Genomic DNA, 23,958 nt, shown 5'->3' on the forward strand with positions numbered 1-23,958 from the left:
CCATTTTTATTAATGTTAGTGCTTAGCATGTGCCCATGGGCACACACTAGCCAAACCGAAATTTATATGCAAACGTCATTAAATTCTCATAATTTAAAATTAATGATAGAGATGAGAGATTATGCATAAATGTGTCAATAAAAATGATAAAATAGAATACATGTCTAACATATGAACGATATTTTCCACCTAAAAAAGGAAATGATTGGGAAGAATCGGGTTTAGAAGGGGAGGATAATGATGGGCTGTAAGATTTGGTTAGGGGGCTGGATTTGGTTTTAAAGGAGTAGACGAGGATGGGCTGCTAGATTTGGTTTAGTAGGAGATTATATATATCAACTTATTCTTAACGAGTGCTATTGAAGTTTTAGAAATTTGACCAGTATTTACCCACGGGTCAACCAAACTTACCCGATCTCCTCACGATTATAACCCGTTTTGCATCCTTGAAACCCATTTCATATTCAGGTTATCCATTTTAGAAAATATTGGTGGGACCTACCAATATTTAATAATAGATTTAAGATAGTGGAGGAAAGTAGTGGGTGTAATAGTAGTTTTTATTGTTAAATACTACCTCCGTCCCATTTTATGTGAACGGGTTTGACTTTCACGGAGATTAAGAAAAAGATAGTAAATGTAGTTGAAAAGTGAGTAAAGTGGTGGAACCTATCAATATTTAATAATAGATTTGAGATAGTGGAGAAAAGTAATGGATGTAATAGTGTTTATTTAATAGTAAGAGAGTATAAAATATAGAGTTAGTGGGTGTAATAGTGAAAAGTAGTGTTCAAAAATAGTAAGTATTCTAGGTTCATTCTTTTTGGGACGTCCCAAAAAGGAAATGAGGTCACATAAAATGGGACGGAGGGAGTATGAGATAGTGGGAGAAGATGGTGGGTGTAATGATGGGAAAAACTTACTATTTATAGTAACATAAAGAAATGAGAAGGACATCCCAAAATAGTAACCGTAAAGAAATGAGAGGGACATAGGGAGTACAATCTTACGGAGTTTATTTCCAGAAAGAATGATTTGATTGAAAAAGGCACTACCTAGTACCTACTGCCTGCCAAGGCATTTGAAAAAAAAACAATACTACTATTATTTTCATTAAACAAGAATCAACTATCAGTCTATCACTTCAGAAGTTCACAACTGCCAAATAAACAAGCTTGCAGAACTTCAGAAAGCATAACAATGTCACGTTGACAACATTGATAACATATGATGAACCAAAATATGACAAGCGAACTTGCTAAAATTTGACTGACCCTGTTATAGCCACCACAATCGATGAATACAGAGTATACTATTGTCAAGGCACCAGTTATAGCTTGGAAAACTAAGACAAGAAAATGAAACAAGCAACAAAGAAAGATTTAGCAAATCCGGGCTGTTCACGTGGATCCAATGTATATGTGCACAACTTATAACTAAAAACATGGCAAGTAGCATTTCCGGTATTTAACAAACAAGATATTCTATGAACATCAATAGTCATTTCCGGTATAGCATACAAGAACAAAAAATTGAAATTTGGCCGATTAAACAAATATATAACAAACTTTCATGCATTCTAGTTGGTGAAGAACACCAGCATCTCTGTTAAAACTAAATTATTCGTGTACAATCTCCATTTCCCCAAAGGAAAACAGACAAACATTGAGATACATAGCAAGCTGCATTGAGCATGGTTTGATGAGTTAGAGATCCTTTAGCCACTTCAACCTTGAAAAGGAACTGGCTTAAATTCCCTCCCCACAATCTCTTAGCTACAAGTATCAGGAAAATACTACCAAATTATACCACCAAGTAGTGATCAATGAGGCAATTCTTAACACATACAGATACAACTGTAATTTTTAGTTCCAAATCTGACTAAATTCTGACAATATAATCAGAAATGAAAGGGGGGAATTTTGATGCCTAGCAGTTCCTAAAGTTGTCATTACATGCAGTACCTTACACTTTCCAATAACTATAAAATGCAAGCCATCCTGTGTCAAGCATGAACAAACACACAATTACAAAACATTTTTATGAACTGAACAGACATTTAAAACAACTTTCTGGCTAGACTTTTGATTCATATCTGTTTGCCTGAGGAAATCAGTTTATGTTATACAGCGCGCTTGTAACAACATTCAGTGTCACACATATAACACATCCAAATCCTCCAAACTAAGAACATAGAAATTATCCTAAAGCCTTCTACAACTAAAATCTTTATACTAGCCAAACATATATATTCAATTCTAAAATATATTAACCATAGAATCAAAACATTTGTATCAACCACATTTCAAATGAATAAACATTACATATTACATATATATAAATAACATCATATCCCTAAAGTACACAATAAAACAAACTAATACTTAATTTAATTCTGAAAGATAAATTCAATAAGAACAAAACATTCATATCAAACACAAACAGCAGATTATCAAAATAGAGCAAACTATCATTGATTATTAAAATTATGTTATTAAAAATATAGAGATATTTCATCCTACCCAAATTCAACCGTACATACATAACAAAACACACACAACAGAAAACACCTAAATTAAACCAAATCAAACCATCCTATCTTCAAGAACTCGTAAACTTGGTAACAGCCTTAGTCCCCTCCGACACGGCATGCTTAGCCAACTCCCCAGGCAACACCAATCTTACTGCCGTCTGAATTTCCCTCGATGTAATCGTCGGCTTCTTATTATACCTCGCCAATTTGGAAGCCTCCTGTGCCAATTTCTCAAAAATATCATTGATAAAGCTGTTCATAATCCCCATGGCCTTGCTCGATATCCCGATATCAGGATGAACCTGTTTCAACACCTTGAAGATATAAATCTTGTAGGTCTCCACGCTCTTCTTGACCCGCTTCTTCTTCTTGTCAACCACCGCTGAACCGGTTTCTTTGGGGAGCTTCTTCCCAGCCTTGGGCTTCTTCTCGGCGGCCGGAGATTTCTCAGCCGGTTTTTTCTCCGCCGGTTTCTTATCTGCTTTGGGAGCCATTGAGAGTTTGTTTGTAGATCTGGGAGAAATGAATTAGGGTTTGTTTTTGTGAATGGGATGATTGATTGCGTTGTGTGGATTGTTTTTTATAAGAGGTTGGGGTGTGGTGTGATTGGTTGACTAGAGAGCACCCGGATTGATGAGGTGGCTTTATCTTTGTCGTTGAATTTTTTGAGATGGACGGACAAGAATGATGCACACCGGGTCTCTATCGTTGCTCACGTGAGTAGGAACTTGCTAATCTCGTGGTACCATCACGTGTATACGTGTATATTTCAAGAATACTTATATTAAATTTAATTTAAACTTACGTTACTAATCTTTTATAACAGTTTTGAACTCGTGCAAACTCAATGAGAGATTAAATAATTCAAAATTATTAATTGTATAAAAATATTGAGATATTAAATGTTTATAATCTAGATATGATAATTTTTGTCATAATATAATATGTATCTTATTAATTAATTTAAATGATTTAATTATTTACCAAATAATTTATCACTTTTAACTAATAAAGTTTTACCTTTTGATCCGTGGGATATTTGGTACTAGTATTTATGTCTATGATCAAAGGTCTTTTGGCGTTTTTAATTATTTATCAAACTAAATTATTATTTTATATTTGAGTGATAATTTTAATAAAGCTAAGTAGTTAATGTTAATATAATTAAAATATTAATTATGAAAAATATTGATATAAAATGATTTTTTTGAACGAATTGATATAAAATGATGATATATATTTTAGTTATACTTAAAGAATTTTTATATGTATGAAAATATAACTTATGATTTGGTAGTAAAATCAGAAGTTATATTTGGTAGTAATATCCGTGGGATATTGTGCTTGATTCCTAAAAAAATCTATATCAACTATGCGACATTTTATCAAAAATCCGCATAAATTCAAAATCGGATACAATCCATTAAAATTCTTACACTAAAAACAATTTATTAAAATCCTAGTTAAATATACCTCCTAAACCTTCTTATGAGTAACTTCAACTTCCACCGACCTATTTATTTGGATGTTAGAGGTTTGATAAAAATAAATAAATATTTTAGTTATACTAGAGGTCTGATTGATGTGAATAAATCAATATTAGTATTTTAGTTGAGCACGGTTCGGTTTAACAGTTTTGGAGGTCCAAACCAAACCAAATCAAGTTTTTCGGCTTCAAAAATTTACAGACCATATCCAATCCGAATGTTATAAAAATCAATCCAAATCGAATTGATTCTTAACAGATTGGTTCGGTTTGGTTTTGGTTTAATACCAAAATATTAAAAATTATACAATTTTATAAAATTATAATAATTTTAGGTGCTCTCTTTTTTACCACTTCACAAAATACTTAATAAAAGATAAAGGTGAAACTTGTATAACTCTTCGATATAAATAATTTTAGGTGTTACCTTTATACGTTGTTATGAAAACAAATAATTCATTTTAGTTAAAAAAATAAACAAAAGGATTTATTTAAAAGAGAAAAAGAAGAAAGATTGATTATTAATAAAGGGTATACAAAATAAGGAAGAAGAAAAAGAGAAGAATAATTTCTAAAGTAAGAAATATCTATAATATTGATCAACACTCGAACACTTGAAATATCTAAATGAAATTTATAAAAATATTCATTCTATAACATACTAGTATTTTACCCGTGCTACGCACCGTATGTTTTATATTCAATTTATTATTAATTATTAGATATACGAATGTATTAGTATTTTGTTATTGATGCAGGAAATGTTAGTCACACTATCCAGATTAATTTGAGATGAAATTTTTGAGCATAAATAGTCCAATATCTATAATTGCAATAACTATATAAGGTTCACCATGGAGTAAAAAGATAGTTCAAAAATAATAAATTGAAAACGAAACATGCATGTGGAAGAAGGATGATATCCAACAGTGTTTAAGATTTATTCTTTTTGTTAGGCCCGTCGTGTTTGTTGTGTACACGTTTAATTGGTGGTGGTTTTATCTCCTTCAGGTTATCAACAACATGACTGTTGAGATCGGAAGCTGGAACCTGCAAAAAGAATTCAGATGATCCGATATTGCGATTAATAGCTATAATAAATTATTTGACATTAAGTAGTTTGAATATAAATTTTGAGAGCACTTACCATAGTATTTTGTTCAGAAGTGTGTTCACTTGATGGATTTTCGGAAGTTGCAACCACCTTGACTACATCTGAAGCGAAATAGACCGAATTGCCATCAACCAAATTTTTAGCATTTAGGGATAGAGTGAGAGTAAGTCTTGTCCCAACGATGTTGAACAATTTTTCCGGGAGTTGGTCTCCCTTTCCTTCCTGTAAGGAAGATAATGAAAATCTTAGAAAGATCTTGTTTGTATTATAGCTCTATGGATATTATAGAGTATATTGTAATAAGTGTATAATTTGTATTTACCTTAATATTTTGACCAATTAAACCTTTTACAGTGGCTGAAACTAAACGTCTGACCTCACGGTCGAACATAAACACTTTAATTGTATTAGTGGGATCAGTAACGTACATAGAGACCTTGAATCTGCAGTATTATATGTAATATGTGTTTACGATTTGTATGTATTATGCCAGATATATTATGTATTAAACATGATACCTCTTGTCAGGGTAGAATACAGTTTTGCCACATTCCTCGCACTTGTAGTTATTGTCGATGAAAGAGAGTTCCTTCGGGCATGCGTCACAACTATAAAACCACCATCTAGACTGTGCATCGATGCTAGTGACGGATACATGACATATCACCTCCAGCTACAACATTGTTTGAAAAAGGTTGTTAATTGGAGTATATAAGATGCTTTTAGGTGACGATAAAATAAGATAGTATTTACATACGTTTTGCATATCTGAATGTCTAAGGTCGGTAATTTGCTTCAGATTATATGTATGTATCTTCTTGTCCAAAGACTCAGTCACTGAAGCCTTATGATCCACAATAATGGGTTCATTTATAGCATTTAGCCTGTTTTGATAATAGATAATGAAATAATATTAAGTCACGTAGGGACACAAAAAAGTAGTCAGGAATCAGCATATATTTGAATTCTATAAGACTTGTGATATTGAAATTTGAAGAATATTACTTACTTGTATTGTAGATTGTGCACTGCATCATAATCTAGATTGATATAGAATTTTGTGGGCGAGAGTGAGCTGGCTTGCAGTTGTTTTATAAGAAGAAGATGGTTGGCATTAGGTATTTGTTATGTTAAATTATTAAATTAGCACAGTATTTCGAATGATGTGGGGATTGTAATAGATACTTACTACGATACTCTATTATGCTACAACTCGTAAGAATATTGATTTTATCCTCGTCTTCCCTTTTATCTAGTTCCTCCTTTAATTTATGTGCCTGTTCCGCCCAAACTGTTACCTTTATCCTTTCACTGCCAAAAATCATATTTAATTATGTTAATGACAAACCTTTTTGAATATTGGGTGTTGTATGGACTGAAGAGTTTACCTCCCGTCTGTAATGTCAAACAGTAATATGTCTTTTGGGCCCGTGGCTGTGTTGCGGCTTTGCATCGGAAGTATATTTTCAACTAACCCCATAAGATCTGGTAATGAGAGCTCAATGATAATAGGAGGTTAGCAGTGTGTTTTGTTAATTGTATAGAAATATTTATATGTCTAGTTGAGTACCTGTCAAGATCTTGGTGTCTCCAACTCCGCTTTTGAGAGCGTTGAAAGCGACCAGCTCGAACTTATATTCTGGAATCATTCTGTCATCCTCCTCGATCAGTGTCATGTTTGTGCGTTTAAGAAAATATATTTCTTTTTTGTTACTAACAGCTGAATAAGAATAAGTCGCATCATCAACATTAAATTCTGATATGATGTAAACCTTTCCCTCTTCAGGAACTTCGTCGATCCCATTGACAAAATCCAGTCCGGCGAAAGCATGAATATGTGTTTTCTGCAAAATACAAACATGCTCAATTAATTTAAATTATTTGAATTGATTAGAAACTACATAACATGTGTTTGTATAATTATTTTATTGACAAAGATGATAAAGCAAATAAAAATAGGAATACGCATCAGCTGATGCTAAAAAATGTAATATGTGAATTGTAAAAGCATAGGCTCTGGTAGGAAACTGAGAGGAAGCCAAAAAATCTCACCGCATGTAGATATTAAATTGGTCAAGAAATTGGTTGAAGTCAGGGGAGATAGGCCTATGTATGACTAAAGTAAAGTGTTAGAGAAACTGGCCAGTTGGGTGCTGAGATATACAACCAATATCAAACTACCATACATGTAAGAGTGCATATAATAACAGTTAAAAATAGTTTAGCATATGGTAAAATATTCCGCATATCAACTTTGCATTAGGAGTTTAGTTTCCGTCATTAAAGTTTAGCATTGAAAAGATTTGTCACTTGTGGTCTGTAGTTTGTTTCTGTTTACTCATCCAAGTAGTGTGTGTATTTCGGACTTTCTTGACAAAGCCATGAACGTGGAGGAAAGTGGTAGACCTGCTTTGCATATAGGTATGTGTAGCTTACTATTATCATTGGTTTGTGTCAAGAGAATAAGGTAGATTAAAAAGTAAGTTTGGTAAACATAAGATTGCAATATAAAATAGTAAGCAGGATTAGAATAGGCCGTGAGATTTTTTTAAATTATAAGAAGAGTATATGTTAAGTGAAAGGACTTACATCGTCATCAAGCAGTATCATATTATAACATTTGAAAGTGCCTGTAGTTGTATTGATGCTCTTCCAGAGTCGTGTAAGTCGAACCTTAATCTTCCAGTTTGTTATGTTGCTTTTCAAGTCAGTGATACGATCGAATCTTGAGGTATCCATCAGAAGGTTTATGAAGGTCGGAGAGATAAGTTGATTTGGAGAGCGGAAGAATGTCTTGTGTGTATATAGTAGATGAAAAATAATATTCTGATATAAATATAATTTATAGATTAAGTTTACATATTTAGGATTGGATTGAAATTGTTTTGTAATTTGAAACTCTATTTGTGTTTGGACTTTGAGGAAAGAGATAAAGTTTTGCAAATAAATAATCATTGGAACACTTCTGTTGAAACACTTCTGTTTATAACTGGTTCAGTTCTCGCAGGACAGTTGCATTTGTTGGTCATCTATAGTTGTAACTCTTGGTAAATAGAAATTAAGTACAATTTTTTTTTTTTGAGGTAGATTTTAAATATAATTTGTAAATAATTTAATATGTATGATATATATGTGAATATTGGTACATTATTATTTAATCTATTAAATAAATTTGTTGTCATTAAATTATCATTAAATTATTAATGCCTGTGGCGATTATTATTTTCTAAAAATTTGTTTTAGATTGAATGTGTGTTAATATTTATGTAGAGTTAAGTTCAATGGAGACCACATTTTTTTTTGGAGACCCGGAGACCATCTATGTTCTGCAGTTAAAATATTTCATAAAAACATTGCAAAACGTATAGTTTTGCAAATCATGTTCTACGAAATCATTATTTCATTTAAAATCTTGAATATCATATAAGTTTTACATGTGGAACATTACAAAATGTTTTGTTCTATGAAATATGTTTAGTTTGCAGAACATTTGTTCAACTTGCAGAACATACATTATCAACTTATTAAACATAGATGATCTTCAACAATTTTAATGAATACATGATATTTGTAGAACATATTTTACAAAATAATGTATTTTATAGTGTTTTGATTGCAGAACATACGTGGTCTTCGAGGTCTCTGATGAAATAGCGGTCTCCACAGAACTTTACTCTATTTATGTATTGTAAAATTTGTATTATATAATTTTTTTGTTCCGTTAGTTGAATTATAATTTTCATTATATCATTATTTCTACTTGTTATATATAATAGTAATTGCAGGTTTTAAGTTAATAAAATTATATTAATATGTTGTGAGAGGAATTGATACAACACCCCCAGAACCGTGTAGCACAATTATAGGGATATCTGTTACAACTACGAAAATCACGGCTAGCTCTTAGGGGCTACCGTTGACATAAACTAACAACACAAATGAGAAACAAGTGTGTTTAAGGGCTGAGCTTGCAAAGAACCAAACAACGAGGCCGGAATTATGGAGTTCCGTCCTGCGATTGCCCGGAAATATCTGTCACAAAGGTTACACGTGCCTCTCTTTAGAGTGTAGAACTCGTGAATATGATTCTCGTCCTTTTGCAAGGTGCCTACATACCCTATATTTATAGGGATCAAGCCCATGTAGTTCTCGATTTAGGACTCTGAAGAGATAAGCTCTTATCCCCTCTAGTTTAGGATAAAACAGCCTTCTTTCAGTAGTTATCCAGCGGTATCCCACTCCAAGTAGGTCACTTGAAGCCTTCATCTTCGGTATATATCCGAATATATGTGAATTATCTCCCCTTGATTGTAATTATCTCCATAATGTACGTATTTATCTCTTAATTAGTAGATAAATAATAGCTGATATACTCCCAATATGTCTCCAATTCGTCCTCCTAGAAACAAGGAAGAAGAGTCCTGCTTGGAGTCTGCCTGCCATTCTGCCCAAGCGGCGGAAGCCCTGCCAGCGGCATCCCCTAGCTGCAGCCCCATAACTGCAAGCCAAGATGCACTCAGCGGTAACCCCTAGCAGCGGTAACCCCTAAAGCGCCTTCAGGTGCAACCCCATTCTGATGGCAGCCTTCGTTATGCTTCCAGTGTAAGTCCATGTACCTTCTTGTGCGCATTCAATGATTCACCCAGCTATGGCGAAGCCCATTATCCTTAACCAAATGATTCCAATAAGCCCAAGTGAAGCCCAAATAATATGATGGGCTATAAAATAAGCCCAGGGAGATTTTATGGCACAACAACTACCCCCCGGTTCCTTGAAGTATTGAATACGAGAGGAACCTAAGAACGGTAACCCTCAATCATCCAGCTGCAAGCCCTTAAATTATGTCAGAGATTAATCGTAAATTATTCCTAAGCTTACGTGGGCGTAGCCCGGTGCAAGAAACAAGAAATAATTCCGACGTAATTCCCACGCATAATTATAAATCCAATTATATTAATTCAGTACAACCACCACAAGCCTTGAATATTTATTCCCAAGATAATGAAAATTATTTTCCACAAATATATCCGAGCTTCCATAATTTTTATTCCACCCTTCCAGTTTCCCGCGTGTGCCATGTCAGTTTGTGATAAGGCCAATCCCAAAGATTTCGGGGTTTAATTTAAATTCAAATTGGTTTGAATTGCAACAGAAAATCCCTAATTAGGTGGTGCAGCTGTAGAGTCCTAGCCTGCCTCTACCTCTTCAGCCACCCACCTAGGCCTCGGGAAGCCCTGCGTCATCAAAGCCTTCTCCACGCCAAGCCAGTCACGGCACGCCACCTGGCGCAGCTGTCCCCCACTTCCCACAGCTATATATACACTTACATACAGCCTTGTTTCACTTTTCTTTTATCTCTAAAACACTTCACTCCACACTCTCTCTTCCGACCGAAGCACTCCCAGGCGCGCATTACTCTTTCTCACCGGCGTTCACTTCTCCGTCTCCGTTTCCAACCTCCGACCAAAGGTATGCTCTCCTTGAGCCTTCGTTTTTATTTTTATTTTTCATTTGCACCATGTCTGCAGCTAAACGTTTATATGATCCATGCCTATCTGCCTCTTTTTCTCTTGACTGTTCACCTCGGTATGCGTGCACACACCCACATTCGCCTTGCTTGATGTCATTATGCCCGATTAAACTGCTAATTTGTCCTGCATGCCAGTTATAGTTAAACATGTACACTCATCCTTTGAATATACACACACCACTGGTTTTAATTGACCCCAATTAGGCCCTGATTGTTTCCCAACTGGGTTATCGCCCTTGCTGTTGTCGCATTGCTTTGAGGCCATGATCGTAACCCTAGATTATAAACCCTAGGTTCCCAATCGCCTCCAGGGGGGAACCCCTCTTTCACAATCGAACCTCTGTTTTTGTGCCCTTTATCCGCTGTGAACGTATTGTTTGTGTGATTTGCTTGCTATACTTGTTTAGCTGGCATCTTAGGATTGTGATCGGGCGTTGATTGTTGTGGTTGAGATTAGGGTTAGGATTAGGCTTCCCGCTCCGGGTCCCTTGTTGGGCTTCCCGGAGAAGATGAACCGTCCTCCGTGGCCTGTGCTACTCCCTGTGAGGGATGTAGTCCTTTTACACTTCAGGGTTCCAACTGAAGCCTTTTCATTCCTCCTTCACACCCGTAGGGCTCCACCCTTGCAGCCCAGTCTTCCGCAAACCCCTTCTCCTTCTCCCTTTTTGTTTTTCTTTCTCTCGACCTCTCCTCATCTTGCTGTGTCCATTCGTTAACCCATCCTTTCCTATTGTAGATGTCTCAAGGATCCATGTCCTCACACTCTTCTCAGTCTGCCACCAGCAAGGCTCCCGTTGTTGCGGTTGACACGGGATCCTCCTTTAGCCAGGACCTTCAACCTGCCCGGCCCAGTTTAGGGGTTAGCTCCAGAACCCGCTCCAGGCGCAATTTGGTGGTAAAGGAGCTCAACTGGACAACCTCTGAGTCCAGTAAGGCGGATGGGACCTCGGGCCTCCCGCTGGACCCCGCTGCTGAAGCCCTCGAGGGGAGCCCCGAGGAGGCTGAGCAGGAGGCTGAGGCTTCCGTGGAGGTGATCGAGCCTCCAGCTGTAGTCCTGGCCTGCGAGCATATGGACTCCATCATGACTCCTGTTCGGCTGCAGTCCCTATTGGAGTCCTGCAACCCTGGCTGCACCTTGGGGATCCCGAAGCCAGGAGAGAGGTGTCACCGCTTTGACACCCTCAAGCCAGGCACTGGCTACCCCAAAGCCGTGCTTTCCGCCCAGTTCTTCAGGCTGGGTTTGTCTCTCCCCCTCCATCCTTTCATCCTGGAGGTCTTGGACTTCTACGAGGTCTCCCCCATGCAGCTCACCCCCAACTCTTACCGCATGGCGGTCTGCCTCTACATCCTCTATGACATCCACCATGGGGTGAGGATGTCTGCCTTGGAGTTGGGCTGGTTCTTCCAGCTGAAACTTACCGGCAGGACCCCAGGGTTCTTCTACCTTACTGCCTGGAACACCCATCACAAGAAGGGTATCAAGGGCAACCGCCAGTCGATGTCGGACTGGCAGAAGCTCTTCCTCTACTGCTATGACTGCCCAGTCTACAGGAAGGACTTCAATCTCTCCCCCAGTAAGCCAGCTTTCCCTTAATCCAATGTCTAGTTCACTCCTTTAGGGTTCCCGTTCAGTCTTCTTATGCTTGTATTTGTTGTAGACATGCCAGTGCAGACTCCTCTGGCGGGAGAGTCCCTTGAGAGGGCCAAGCATGTGTTGGGGCTATCCACCGGGCTAGGTGATGGCTCCAGCCTGCTTACTCCAGAAAATATGGAGAGGCTCGGTTTTTCCACTACGGTGGTAAATGCATCCCCCGTTGACGAGGGGGGTGCAGATGTGGAGGCGACGGGAAGCCCAGGTTTCCTCCTAGCTTGCACCTTTGAACTTACTTTCCTGATATTTGCTTTATAAATTTCCTTCCTACATGATTTATGATTTTCATCCCATCTGCTGGGCTTGCATTTCCCCATATTTCCGTATATGTTTGCATATTATCTAATTGTTTCTCCTTGTCTCTTTCCACAGATATGGCTGCCAACATTCCCAAATTCATCAAGCGCTCCACTAAATACGAGGATCTGTTCGGGGAGGCCTCCGATTCTCCGGCTCCCCTCTCTGCCAAGCCTCTCTCCCAGCTTCCTTCTCCCTCTTTAGAGCAGAAGAAGGCCTCCTCCGGGGGTCGCAAGCGGGACCCCTCCAAAGCTGTCGAGGCGGGGTCTTCAGCTGAAGGCCGTACAAGTAAGAAGCCCAGGTTAACCCTGGCCCGCAGCTCTCCCGCTTCCTCCTCTTCTCAAAAGACTCAGCTCTTTCAGCGGATGCTCTCCGACCAGGTCCCCGAGGCTACCGTTCGGGAGTGGGACAGGCTTTCAATAGCCGAGGCCACCCGTGACAAGGTGGTGGCCAACGCTAAGAGCCTGTTCCTCGATCTGAAGATGGGGGAGCACGTCGCTGACACAGCCCGGGTCAATGAGAAGATGAGGGCGGATTTGAAACAGGCTAAGGCGGACCTGGCTTCCGCTGTCAAAGACAGAGATCTTGTGCGGAAGGCCAACCAGGAGCTGAAGGAGGCTGAAGCCAAAGTCCGTGAGGAGAGGAGGAAGGAGGACGCCGTGAGGCGTTCCTTGGAGGAGGAGACAGATGGCCTTGGGAAGATGGTGAGAAGGCTGGAGGGCCAGGTGAAGGAGCTGCAGGAGGCTGCCGCCGCTGCAAAGGCGACGAGGAAGGAGCGGGAGGCCGCCGTTTTCGAGGCCGGAGTTGCCGCAGGGGTCAAGGACTGCGTGAAATCGGCCTACCGCTTCTTCCCTGACAACGATTGGGCCAAGTTGGGGCCTGATGCTGCAGTAGCCCTGGAGGAGGCGAAGGCCGAAGACGCTTCTGGCCAGGAGAAGGTTCCAACAACTTCCCAAGGTTTCTCCGGGGATGGTATTGAAAAGAGGGGTGTGGCTGAAGACGAGCCGAAGCCCGTGGAGCTGATCTCTGCGGGAACTGAGGTGACGCCCCCGGAAGGGGTTCCAGCTACAACCCTAGCGACCACTCAGGCTCCGCAAGACATCCTCCCTGCCGACGAGAAGGGCTCCTCCTCTCCTGCTTCCTGATCTTTCCTCCTCTGTGTTAATCAAACTTTTATTTTTTTTTTGTTAATCCTGAATTTGTGCGTGGCGCTTGTCGTCACGAATTTGGTATTTTTGGATGAGGGTGCGGGCACCTCGGAATGCCCCGCAAGATATTTTGTTGTTTCAAGGGACCTCCCCCTGTTGGTGCGGGGAGGAATTTTCCTTTGAATTTTATTATTCTCTTTATAATAGCTGCTTTTGCTCCTTCATTTGCTTTGTATAAATTTTTTGTATTCCCCTGGATATTATTGTGTTGGTCGCCTAACTCTTCCATGCAGGTAGAAAGAATGAATATAGGGGATAGCCCTTGCGTTGAAAGCGTACACATTGTTTATTTTCTGGGGGGTTGTGATCCTTGGAACTTCGTTTTCCAAGGTCGCTTCCTTCTTTGCGGATGTATGTTGATGTATACGTTTGTGTTAACTCCCCAGTAGCGTATATAAAAGCACTTAGTCTTTCCTCGTAATAGCCCATTTAGGCGCAATTGAATCTGATCTCACATGTGTGAGAGTCTAGGGACACCATTGGGTGTAAGCCTTTAGAGTAGTCTCCAAGCATAAGTTCTGAGATAATTTTACAACATAGGCTTTTTAGTAATCCCACCAAGTTAGCCTTGTAATAACTTCACCAAGTAAGCCTTATGAGCCTGGACAGGCTTTAAACCCGTAAGCCTCGATGAGCCTTCGGCCTTGAAAGCCTCGACGGGCTTTAAACTTTGAAGGGCTACCGTAAGCCCAAAACCATGAAAGCTTGAAAAGCTTTTGCCTTGAAAGCCTTGATAGGCTTGAAACCTTGAAAGCTTGAAAAGCTTTAGTCATGAAAGCCTTGATAGGCTTGAAACCTTGAAAGCTTGAAAAGCTTTAGCCATGAAAGCCTTGATAGGCTTGAAACCTTGAAAGCTTGAAAAGCTTTAGCCGTGAAAGCCTTGATAGGCTTGAAACCTTGAAAGCTTGAAAAGCTTTAGCCTTGAAAGCCTTGATAGGCTTGAAACCTTGAAAGCTTGAAAAGCTTTAGCCTTGAAAGCCTTGATAGGCTTGAAACTTTGAAAGCTTGAAAAGCTTTAGCCATGAAAGCCTTGATAGGCTTGAAACCTTGAAAGCTTGAAAAGCTTTAGCCTTGAAAGCCTTGATAGGCTTGAAAAGCTTTAGCCATGAAAGCCTTGATAGGCTTGAAACCTTGAAAGCTTGAAAAGCTTTAGCCTTGAAAGCCTTGATAGGCTTGAAAAGCTTTAGCCATGAAAGCCTTGATAGGCTTGAAACCTTGAAAGCTTGAAAAGCTTTAGCCATGAAAGCCTTGATAGGCTTGAAACCTTGAAAGCTTGAAAAGCTTTAGCCTTGAAAGCCTTGATAGGCTTGAAACTTTGAAAGCTTGAAAAGCTTTAGCCATGAAAGCCTTGATAGGCTTGAAACCTTGAAAGCTTGAAAAGCTTTAGCCTTGAAAGCCTTGATAGGCTTGAAACCTTGAAAGCTTGAAAAGCTTTAGCCATGAAAGCCTTGATAGGCTTGAAACCTTGAAAGCTTGAAAAGCTTTAGCCTTGAAAGCCTTGATAGGCTTGAAACCTTGAAAGCTTGAAAAGCTTTAGCCTTGAGAGCCTTGATAGGCTCGAAACCTTGAAACCTTGAAAAGCTTTCCTTCCCACCGGTGCAGCCAAGTTATCAAGTTGTGTTTACGAGTTTTAGTGTTTTCGATTCCCAAATTTATTTGAATTTTAAGCCAAATGAGTAATGTTAACGATACGCCTACTACCCCCCGAGTTCTTTAGCATAATTTTAATTATGGTGGAAAACTAGATGCAATTGAAGCCCTAAATAATTTTTAAAGCATACATGAAGCATTCAATTAACAATCATGGTGAGCAAGCATACACAACATTTTCATAACGGGAAGCTGCGAAATTTTATTGAATCACATGGTAGAAATTGACATAGCATAATATTGGGGGGTGTAACGACACTACCCCCCGAGCGTCCTAGCAAATAAAGCAAATAGTAGCCTGATAATTTTCCTAAAATCATAGCGATTACAACTAATAAATCGCCTTTATTTCCTGACCCTTAAGCCGAAGCCTACAGAAATACTACCCGGGTGAAGCTACTGGTAATACCTCTTTAAGTGTTGGGCGTTCCATGCCCGTGGTATGAGTTTTCCATCCATGTCTGTGAGGTGATAGGTACCTTCCCAAAGCACTGTTTTGATGATATATGGGCCTTCCCACTTTGCACCGAAGGCCCCATGAGCGGGAACCCTCATGTTAGGCATCATTTTTCTGAGAACTAGGTCTCCCGTTTTGAGGGGTCGAGCCCTTACTTTCTTGTCAAAATATTTACGGGTCCTCTGTTGATATGCAGCAAGTTTCAACTGAGCCGTATCTCGTACTTCTTCAATTAGATCTAAGTAGAGCCTGTGGTTGACTTCATTATTCTCAGGGTCGTAGTTATCCCTTCGAAAAGATCCTGCTCCCACTTCTACGGGAACCATGGCTTCACACCCGTATGTTAGGGTGAACGGGGTTTCGCCGGTGGTAGACCTTGGAGTGGTATTGTAAGACCACAACACCATGGGAAGTTCCTCCGGCCAGCATCCCTTTTTCTCTTCCAGTTTGGCTTTCAGGGTGTGCTTAATAATTTTGTTTACGGCCTCCGTTTGACCGTTGCTCTGAGGGTGGCACACCGCGGAGAAGCCTTTCTTTATGCCAAGGTTGTCACAGAAATTCATCATTTCATTGCTGTCAAATTGTTTCCCATTGTCTGATATGAGCTTGTAGGGAACCCCGTACCGACAGACGATCGCACGACAAACGAAGTCTACCAACTTCCTTGCAGTGATGGAAGCTAGGGGTTCAGCTTCAGCCCATTTAGTAAAGTAATCTACAGCCACGACTGCATATTTCACCCCTCCTTTCCCTTTTGGTAATTCACCAATCAGATCTATACCCCAAACAGCAAACGGCCAGGGGCTTGTCAGGGTCTTCAGGGGTACTGCGGGGCTCTTGTTTGTATTGGAGAACCTTTGGCAACTGTCACAGGCCCTGGCGAAGGCATGAGCATCCTTGTGGAGGGTAGGCCAGTAGTAGCCTTGACGGAGGATTTTGTGAGCGAGGGAGGCACCCCCCGAGTGATTCCCACAGATTCCTTCATGCACTTCGCGCATAATGTATTCACACCTTATCCCAGCAACGCACCTGAGGAGGGGCCGATTGAATCCTCTTTTGTAAAGGATTCCATCATAAATTACATACTGGGCTGCCTTGTACCTCAATTTCCTGGCCTCATCTTTGTCCGTAGGCAGGGTTCCGTTGGCTATGTATTCATGGATTGGGGTTGTCCAGAGGTTAGTCTCATCAGCTTCAACATCCATGACTTCAATTTTGGGGATGCTAGGCTGATGCTGGATTTCGAGGGGGATCACCCCGAGCATGTGTGCATCCCTCTGAGAGCCTAATTTGGCTAAGGCATCGGCATCGGCATTCTCAGACCTTGGTATTTGCTCTAGCTTGATTTCCCTGAATTTCCCAATTAGTTCCTGGGCATACCGCATATAGAGATCGGTGCGGGGACCCCTAGCTTGGAAGCCTCCTCGGATGTGCCAGACTACCAGCATAGAATCACTGTAAACGTTCATGTTTTCCACTCTCATTTCCAAGGCCAGCTTCAGGCCAGCTATTAGGGCTTCATACTCCGCGTCGTTGTTAGTGGCGTTGAAGTCGAAATGAATGGAGCTTTGCAGCTTATGGCCTTCCGGACTGACTAAGACAATGCCAGCCCCGGCCCCATTTCCATTTACAGCCCCATCGACGTACAGGTTCCACCAAGGGGAACAATTCTCGGGTATGGCTACTGGAGGCTGGGGTTGAGGTATGCATTCCATCCCTTCGACTTCAAAAGTGGGTGGAAACTCCAAGATGAAGTCAGCTAGCGCTTGCCCCTTTATTGCGGTTCTAGGCTTGTACTCTATGTCAAACTGGCCTAGCTCGACTGCCCATTTCATGATTCTTCCCGAGGCTTCCGGCTTGTGCAAGACCTGTCTGAGAGGGAAGGATGTTCGTACTTCAATCTTGTGAGCCTGAAAGTAAGGCCTTAACTTGCGGGAAGCCAAAATTAGTGCGTAGGCTAACTTTTCCATGTTTGAGTAGCGGGTTTCAGCATCAAGTAATCTCTTGCTCACATAGTATACTGGCTGTTGGGCTTGCTCTTCCTCCTTGATCAGGACAGCGCTAATCGAGAACTCGGAAACCCCTAAGTAAAGGATCAAGGCTTCACCCTCCGTTGGTTTGGCCAACAGGGGCGGGCTTCCGAGTTGCTCTTTCAGCTTCAGGAAAGCAGCCTCACATTCTGTCGTCCATTCAAATTTTTGCCCCTTTTTTATGGCTGCAAAAAATTCTCTGCATTTGTCTGAGGATTTTGAGATGAACCGGTTTAGGGCGGCAACCCGGCCTGTAAGGCATTGCACCTCCTTTACGTTCCTAGGCGACCTCATTTCAATTAAGGCCTTGATTTTCGCAGGGTTAGCTTCGATTCCCCTGTGATTGACAATGAAGCCCAAGAACTTGCCGAATTCAACCCCGAATACGCATTTTTGGGGATTCAACTTCATCCTGTAGTCCCTCAGTATGTCGAACATTTCTGATAAGTGTGTAACATGATCGTAAGCTTCCTTTGATTTTACTAACATGTCATCCACATACACTTCCATAGTTCTTCCAATCTGATCCTTAAACATCTTATTGACCAGCCTCTGATATGTAGCCCCGGCGTTCAGTAAACCAAACGGCATGCCTATATAGCAGTAAAGCCCCCTGTCAGTGATGAAGGAGGTGTGTTCCTGATCTGGCTCGAACATGGGGATCGATTGTAGCCCGAGTAGGCGTCCATGAAGCTTAACAGTGCATGCCCCGCAGTGGAATCCACCAATTGGTCAATTCGAGGGAGCGGGAAGCTGTCTTTGGGGCAGGCCTTGTTCAGATCAGTAAAGTCTATGCAAGTTCTCCACTTTCCGTTAGGTTTTTTCACCAACACTGGGTTTGCTAGCCATGTGGGGTAAAAAGCTTCCTTCACTAGGCCTGCCTTCAATAGTCGGTCTACTTCTTCTTGAAGAGCGGCAGCCCTTTCCCCACTAATTGGTCTTCTCTTCTGTCTGACTCCCTTCCTATCTGGGTCAATATTGAGGTGGTGGCACATGACTTCCGGGTGAATCCCGATCATATCCGAATGGTTCCAAGCGAAGACGTCCAGATTATCCTTTAAGAATGCGGTCAGGGTTTCCCTTAGGTCCGGCCCCAATTGCTCCCCAATTTTTAGTTCTTTAGTGGGGTCGGACTCATCCACCAAGATGGACAGGGTATCCCCGGCTGCTCCAGTCTTCACCTGGGTTTCCGGCATCCTTGGGTCGAGGTCGATTTCAACGGTAACCTCTTTGTTGCCACCCTCTTGGGGTTGCGTACCCAGGATTTCATGAACGGGAAGCCGTGTTCGGTTTCCGAGTTGATAGGTTACCATAGCACTGTTGAAGTCACAAGGTGCCTCGCACTCATTTTCTTGCTTTTGATATTCCTCTTCAAAGTCACTGTCAGTAACATCTTCTACAATCCCTTCAACCAGGGTTTCAGCTGTATCAATATTCTTCATTGGGAATGCATCCGTGGGTGCAAGCCCTTCATACACGGCATGTGAGGCTTCTAGATAAGGATCTTCCCCCGGGTGTTGCACGATAATTACCATGTTGCAGGTTGCTTTCACAAACTTTATTAAAACCCTTCCCTGAGCCTTGGTTTCGGGTTCCTCTTCTATATCCACTTGCTTGTAACAGCTCTCCGGGATGTCTTCATCCATTTGCTGGGCTTCTTTACAGGCTTTTACTGCGGATCTCAAAGCCTTGCTATAACATTCCCGGGAGTCAGCCTGACATCCTCGCACACATCCTACCCCATTGGGGGTCGGGAACTTCATGGATAGGTGGTATATTGAGGTTACAATCCGCATGTCCCTTAGAATAGGTCTGCCCAGGATCCCGTTATAGGAGATGTCTTCGTTCACTACCATGAACTCTGCAACCTGAGTGACAGCTCGGGGTTCCACTCCAAGGGTGATCGGGAGTCTTACCCTTCCAACAATCTGGACAGCATTCCCCGTGAAACCATACAACTCATTATAGCAAGCCATCATATCTTTATCCGCCATTTTCATTCTTTGGTACGCATTGTAGGCCAAGATATTGACAGAGCTTCCGTTATCGACAAGAAGCCTGTGTACATTGACATTTCCGATCACGGCTGTTACCACCAGGGCGTCGCTATGAGGATGGTGTACCGCGCGCGCATCCCCCTCAGTGAAGGTAATGTCCATAGTCTCCCCTTTGAACATTTTGGGAGGCCTTTCAGACAGATGGCACACATTGGTTAAGGGCGGCCCTCGGGCTTCCCGTACATATCTCTTCATGGCACTGCGTCCCTGGCCTCCCACGAAGGGCCCTCCGATGATCATTCGTACACTACCAGCACGGGTGTTTCGGTTGGCTTCCTGGTTATTTGTCCTTTCAGCTTTCTTTTCCTTATATTTCTTAGCCTCCTGGGCTACAAACTCCGTCAGGTATCCTGTTCTGATAAGGTCCTCTATGTGGTCCTTAAGATGAACACATTCCGCGGTGTCATGTCCGTTTAAATCGTGAAAAGCACAATATTTTCCCTGATCTTTCTTTCCAGGGGGTCCACTTCGAAAGGGCTTCCGGAAGAGTCTCGCTTTGTCTCCGACCTCAAAAATGTGATCTATAGAAGCCGTCAGTGGCGTGTATTCGTGGTACCTTGCTTCTCTTGTCTTCCTCATTGTCAACCTTGACTTGTCGAAGCCCTGCGTGCTGGTTGTGTTTACGGTAATGGGCGAAGTCTTGCCATCCCGGCTCGAGGATTTTTCACCAACAGGCCTTACGTAGGGGTTCCTCTTGTAGGTGTTCCTCCTATCTGGGCTGTAAGACCTATCCCTCTTGTTTTTCCAGTTGCTACGGCTTTCAGACTTTGACTCCTTCTTCAACTTAGCTAAGGATTCCTCGATCACTTTATGGGGTTCAGCTCTAGCAAAGAAGTCAGCTAGGGTTTCAGGCTCTCGCCCTTGCAACTCCTTCCAAAAGTCTGTTCCAGGCCTTACCCCCGCTATCAAGAAGTTCTTCAGGGTTTCCTTTGAAGTTGGCCTAACCCGGGGTACCTCTGCGTTGAAGCGCTTGAAATACTCTCTCAATGTCTCATGTTCCTTTTGCTTAATATTAGCCAGGGTGTTGGCAGGAGGGGCGTAAGTGACGGAAGCCCTGAATTGTCCCACAAACAGTTCGCACATTTTCCTCCAAGAGCTGATGGAATCAGCGGGAAGCCTCTTGAACCAGTGATGAGCGTCATCCCTGAGGGTTGCAGCCAACAAGCGACATTTTGTGAGGTCTGGAATCTGGTAGACCTCCATCTCAGTATCGAACCGGCTAAGATACTCCACGGGATCCGTGGTTCCGTTAAATCGCAGGTCGCCCACCCCCCTGTAGATACGAGGTAGGGGTGACTCCCTAACCTTCTTAGTAAAGGGTGACTTTACGGTAAGCTCGGCTTTCGACTTCTTATCGGCCTTCACCTTCTTTAGGGCTTCCAACAGTTCTTCCATCTTGCATTTATCATCCCCATCATCAAGTGCAACCTCATAGTCATCATCCAGGGGCTGATCTTTCTTTTTGCTTACTTCATTATCGTTGTGCGACCCTGAGCTTTCCTCATCGTCATGAATGGAGATAACCTTTGACGGCCTTTGGTTTTTATCCTTTGACCGAGCTTCAGACACGGGCTTCTCCTGTCGCTGACTGGGAGGAGCCCTATGTTGCGAGCCTTCAGGTACATCCCCGTTAGGGGCCTTGTTGCCAAGCCTGTGCCGCAAGTCTTGCTCGGTCAGTTTCCTCCCAAGGCGGTCGAACACACTAGCAGCCTGTGAGTGCTCTCTATCATCCATTTCGGGGTTAGCTTCTTTCTCAGGGTTGCCACCTTCTTTCCTGCCGCCTTCTGCACCGAAATCTAGCTTGGTGGGAGTCACCTTGCTAGCCCTTTTCGACCTTGCTGACTTTCTTTTCAAGGAGGCAATCCTCCTACTCATCCTCTTCATTTTTGCCTTCATCTCCTCGCGGGTTAGTTCTCCGCTTGGAACATCACTTTCATCCTGCGCAGCGCCCTCCGGCGTCTTGGGGTTTTCAGTGTTTTCGGGAATTTCTGACATCTCTCCTCTCTAAGATCAGTAATCCCCTCCTTCTAGCGCCAAAAAGTGTTGTGAGAGGAATTGATACAACACCCCCAGAACCGTGTAGCACAATTATAGGGATATCTGTTACAACTACGAAAATCACGGCTAGCTCTTAGGGGCTACCGTTGACATAAACTAACAACACAAATGAGAAACAAGTGTGTTTAAGGGCTGAGCTTGCAAAGAACCAAACAACGAGGCCGGAATTATGGAGTTCCGTCCTGCGATTGCCCGGAAATATCTGTCACAAAGGTTACACGTGCCTCTCTTTAGAGTGTAGAACTCGTGAATATGATTCTCGTCCTTTTGCAAGGTGCCTACATACCCTATATTTATAGGGATCAAGCCCATGTAGTTCTCGATTTAGGACTCTGAAGAGATAAGCTCTTATCCCCTCTAGTTTAGGATAAAACAGCCTTCTTTCAGTAGTTATCCAGCGGTATCCCACTCCAAGTAGGTCACTTGAAGCCTTCATCTTCGGTATATATCCGAATATATGTGAATTATCTCCCCTTGATTGTAATTATCTCCATAATGTACGTATTTATCTCTTAATTAGTAGATAAATAATAGCTGATATACTCCCAATATGTCTCCAATTCGTCCTCCTAGAAACAAGGAAGAAGAGTCCTGCTTGGAGTCTGCCTGCCATTCTGCCCAAGCGGCGGAAGCCCTGCCAGCGGCATCCCCTAGCTGCAGCCCCATAACTGCAAGCCAAGATGCACTCAGCGGTAACCCCTAGCAGCGGTAACCCCTAAAGCGCCTTCAGGTGCAACCCCATTCTGATGGCAGCCTTCGTTATGCTTCCAGTGTAAGTCCATGTACCTTCTTGTGCGCATTCAATGATTCACCCAGCTATGGCGAAGCCCATTATCCTTAACCAAATGATTCCAATAAGCCCAAGTGAAGCCCAAATAATATGATGGGCTATAAAATAAGCCCAGGGAGATTTTATGGCACAACATAATATTTTATTTTTAAATATATATGTTAAGTTATTATATTTAGATTTTGTTAGGCAGAAAGAATTAATATTTATATAATTATTACTGTATGAGTTGCTTTTGTTGGCATTTCGCACATAAAATTTTTTAGAATAGAAAGAAATTAATTTTCACATTTTTGAAGCTTGTGACCCTGTATAGATTTTATAAAATAAATTCTGCATTACTTTTAGAATAAACTGAGTAATTTTCAACTGTATTGACTAAAGCGTTAAGTGATCCTGCTTATTTTGATGCATGACTCGGGAGGGCCTAATATGATTTTGCTTAAAGTATGGTGACAAAAACACTATCAGAATAGTTGTACTGTAAGTTAGATTTGAGGCATGCAGGATACCAATGACCAATTTGGAAAAGACATTCAGCACATGCCCATATCTTTCAATCTTATGAGATCAGTTAAAATACAGTAATCCCCATGTCCATTATGTCCTTTTGAATAAGTGAGCATAATATCTCTGAAATTCAAAGTATTACAAAAGTATATTGCAAAGGCGAAGCAAACATTTTGAAGTGAAGAAAGTTTGTGCTTGCATATTCCGGAATCTATGACCTTCGTGATGCCCTTGTTCCATAGCAGCAGCTTATGCAATGCTACAAAATTTGTACTCGTAGCTCCGTAAATCTTAAGCTTTGTGATGCTGAAAATCAAAATTCAAATTGGTATGTGATCAACTAATCTGACTTCTCCTAGTGATGATTTCCTCTGTGTATTGGGAGACAGTATAGGAAAATGCGGCATGCAAGGGCAGGAAGGTTGTACTTGCAGATATTAGAATCTCACAGCTTTGTCATGCTCAAAATTAGAGTACAAAATTATATAAGGTGTAATGTACATATATCAAAATCAGATTTTTAAGTGTTGAATACCTGCAATTGAGGATATTCTGGAGAAATAATAGAGAGAAATAATACAGAAAAT

At 41.4% G+C, this 23,958-nt stretch overlaps 2 protein-coding genes across 2 annotated transcripts; one reads left to right on the top strand and one right to left on the bottom strand.

The window, feature by feature from the left end:
• Positions 1-2,449: 2,449 nt before the first annotated feature.
• Positions 2,450-3,095, bottom strand: LOC108216406 (histone H2B). The gene has a single exon (XM_017389159.2). The coding sequence runs from the start codon at positions 3,025-3,027 to the stop codon at positions 2,602-2,604; it is 426 nt and encodes a 141-aa protein (XP_017244648.1). The 5' UTR covers positions 3,028-3,095; the 3' UTR covers positions 2,450-2,601.
• Positions 3,096-12,688: 9,593 nt separating this feature from the next.
• Positions 12,689-13,756, top strand: LOC135152275 (uncharacterized). The gene has a single exon (XM_064092134.1). It carries the CDS (start codon positions 12,689-12,691, stop codon positions 13,754-13,756), a length of 1,068 nt encoding a protein of 355 aa, XP_063948204.1.
• The last annotated feature ends 10,202 nt before the right edge of the window (positions 13,757-23,958 follow it).

The sequence above is a fragment of the Daucus carota genome, chromosome 4 (assembly GCF_001625215.2).
Source record: "Daucus carota subsp. sativus chromosome 4, DH1 v3.0, whole genome shotgun sequence".
Taxonomy (NCBI): domain Eukaryota; kingdom Viridiplantae; phylum Streptophyta; class Magnoliopsida; order Apiales; family Apiaceae; genus Daucus; species Daucus carota.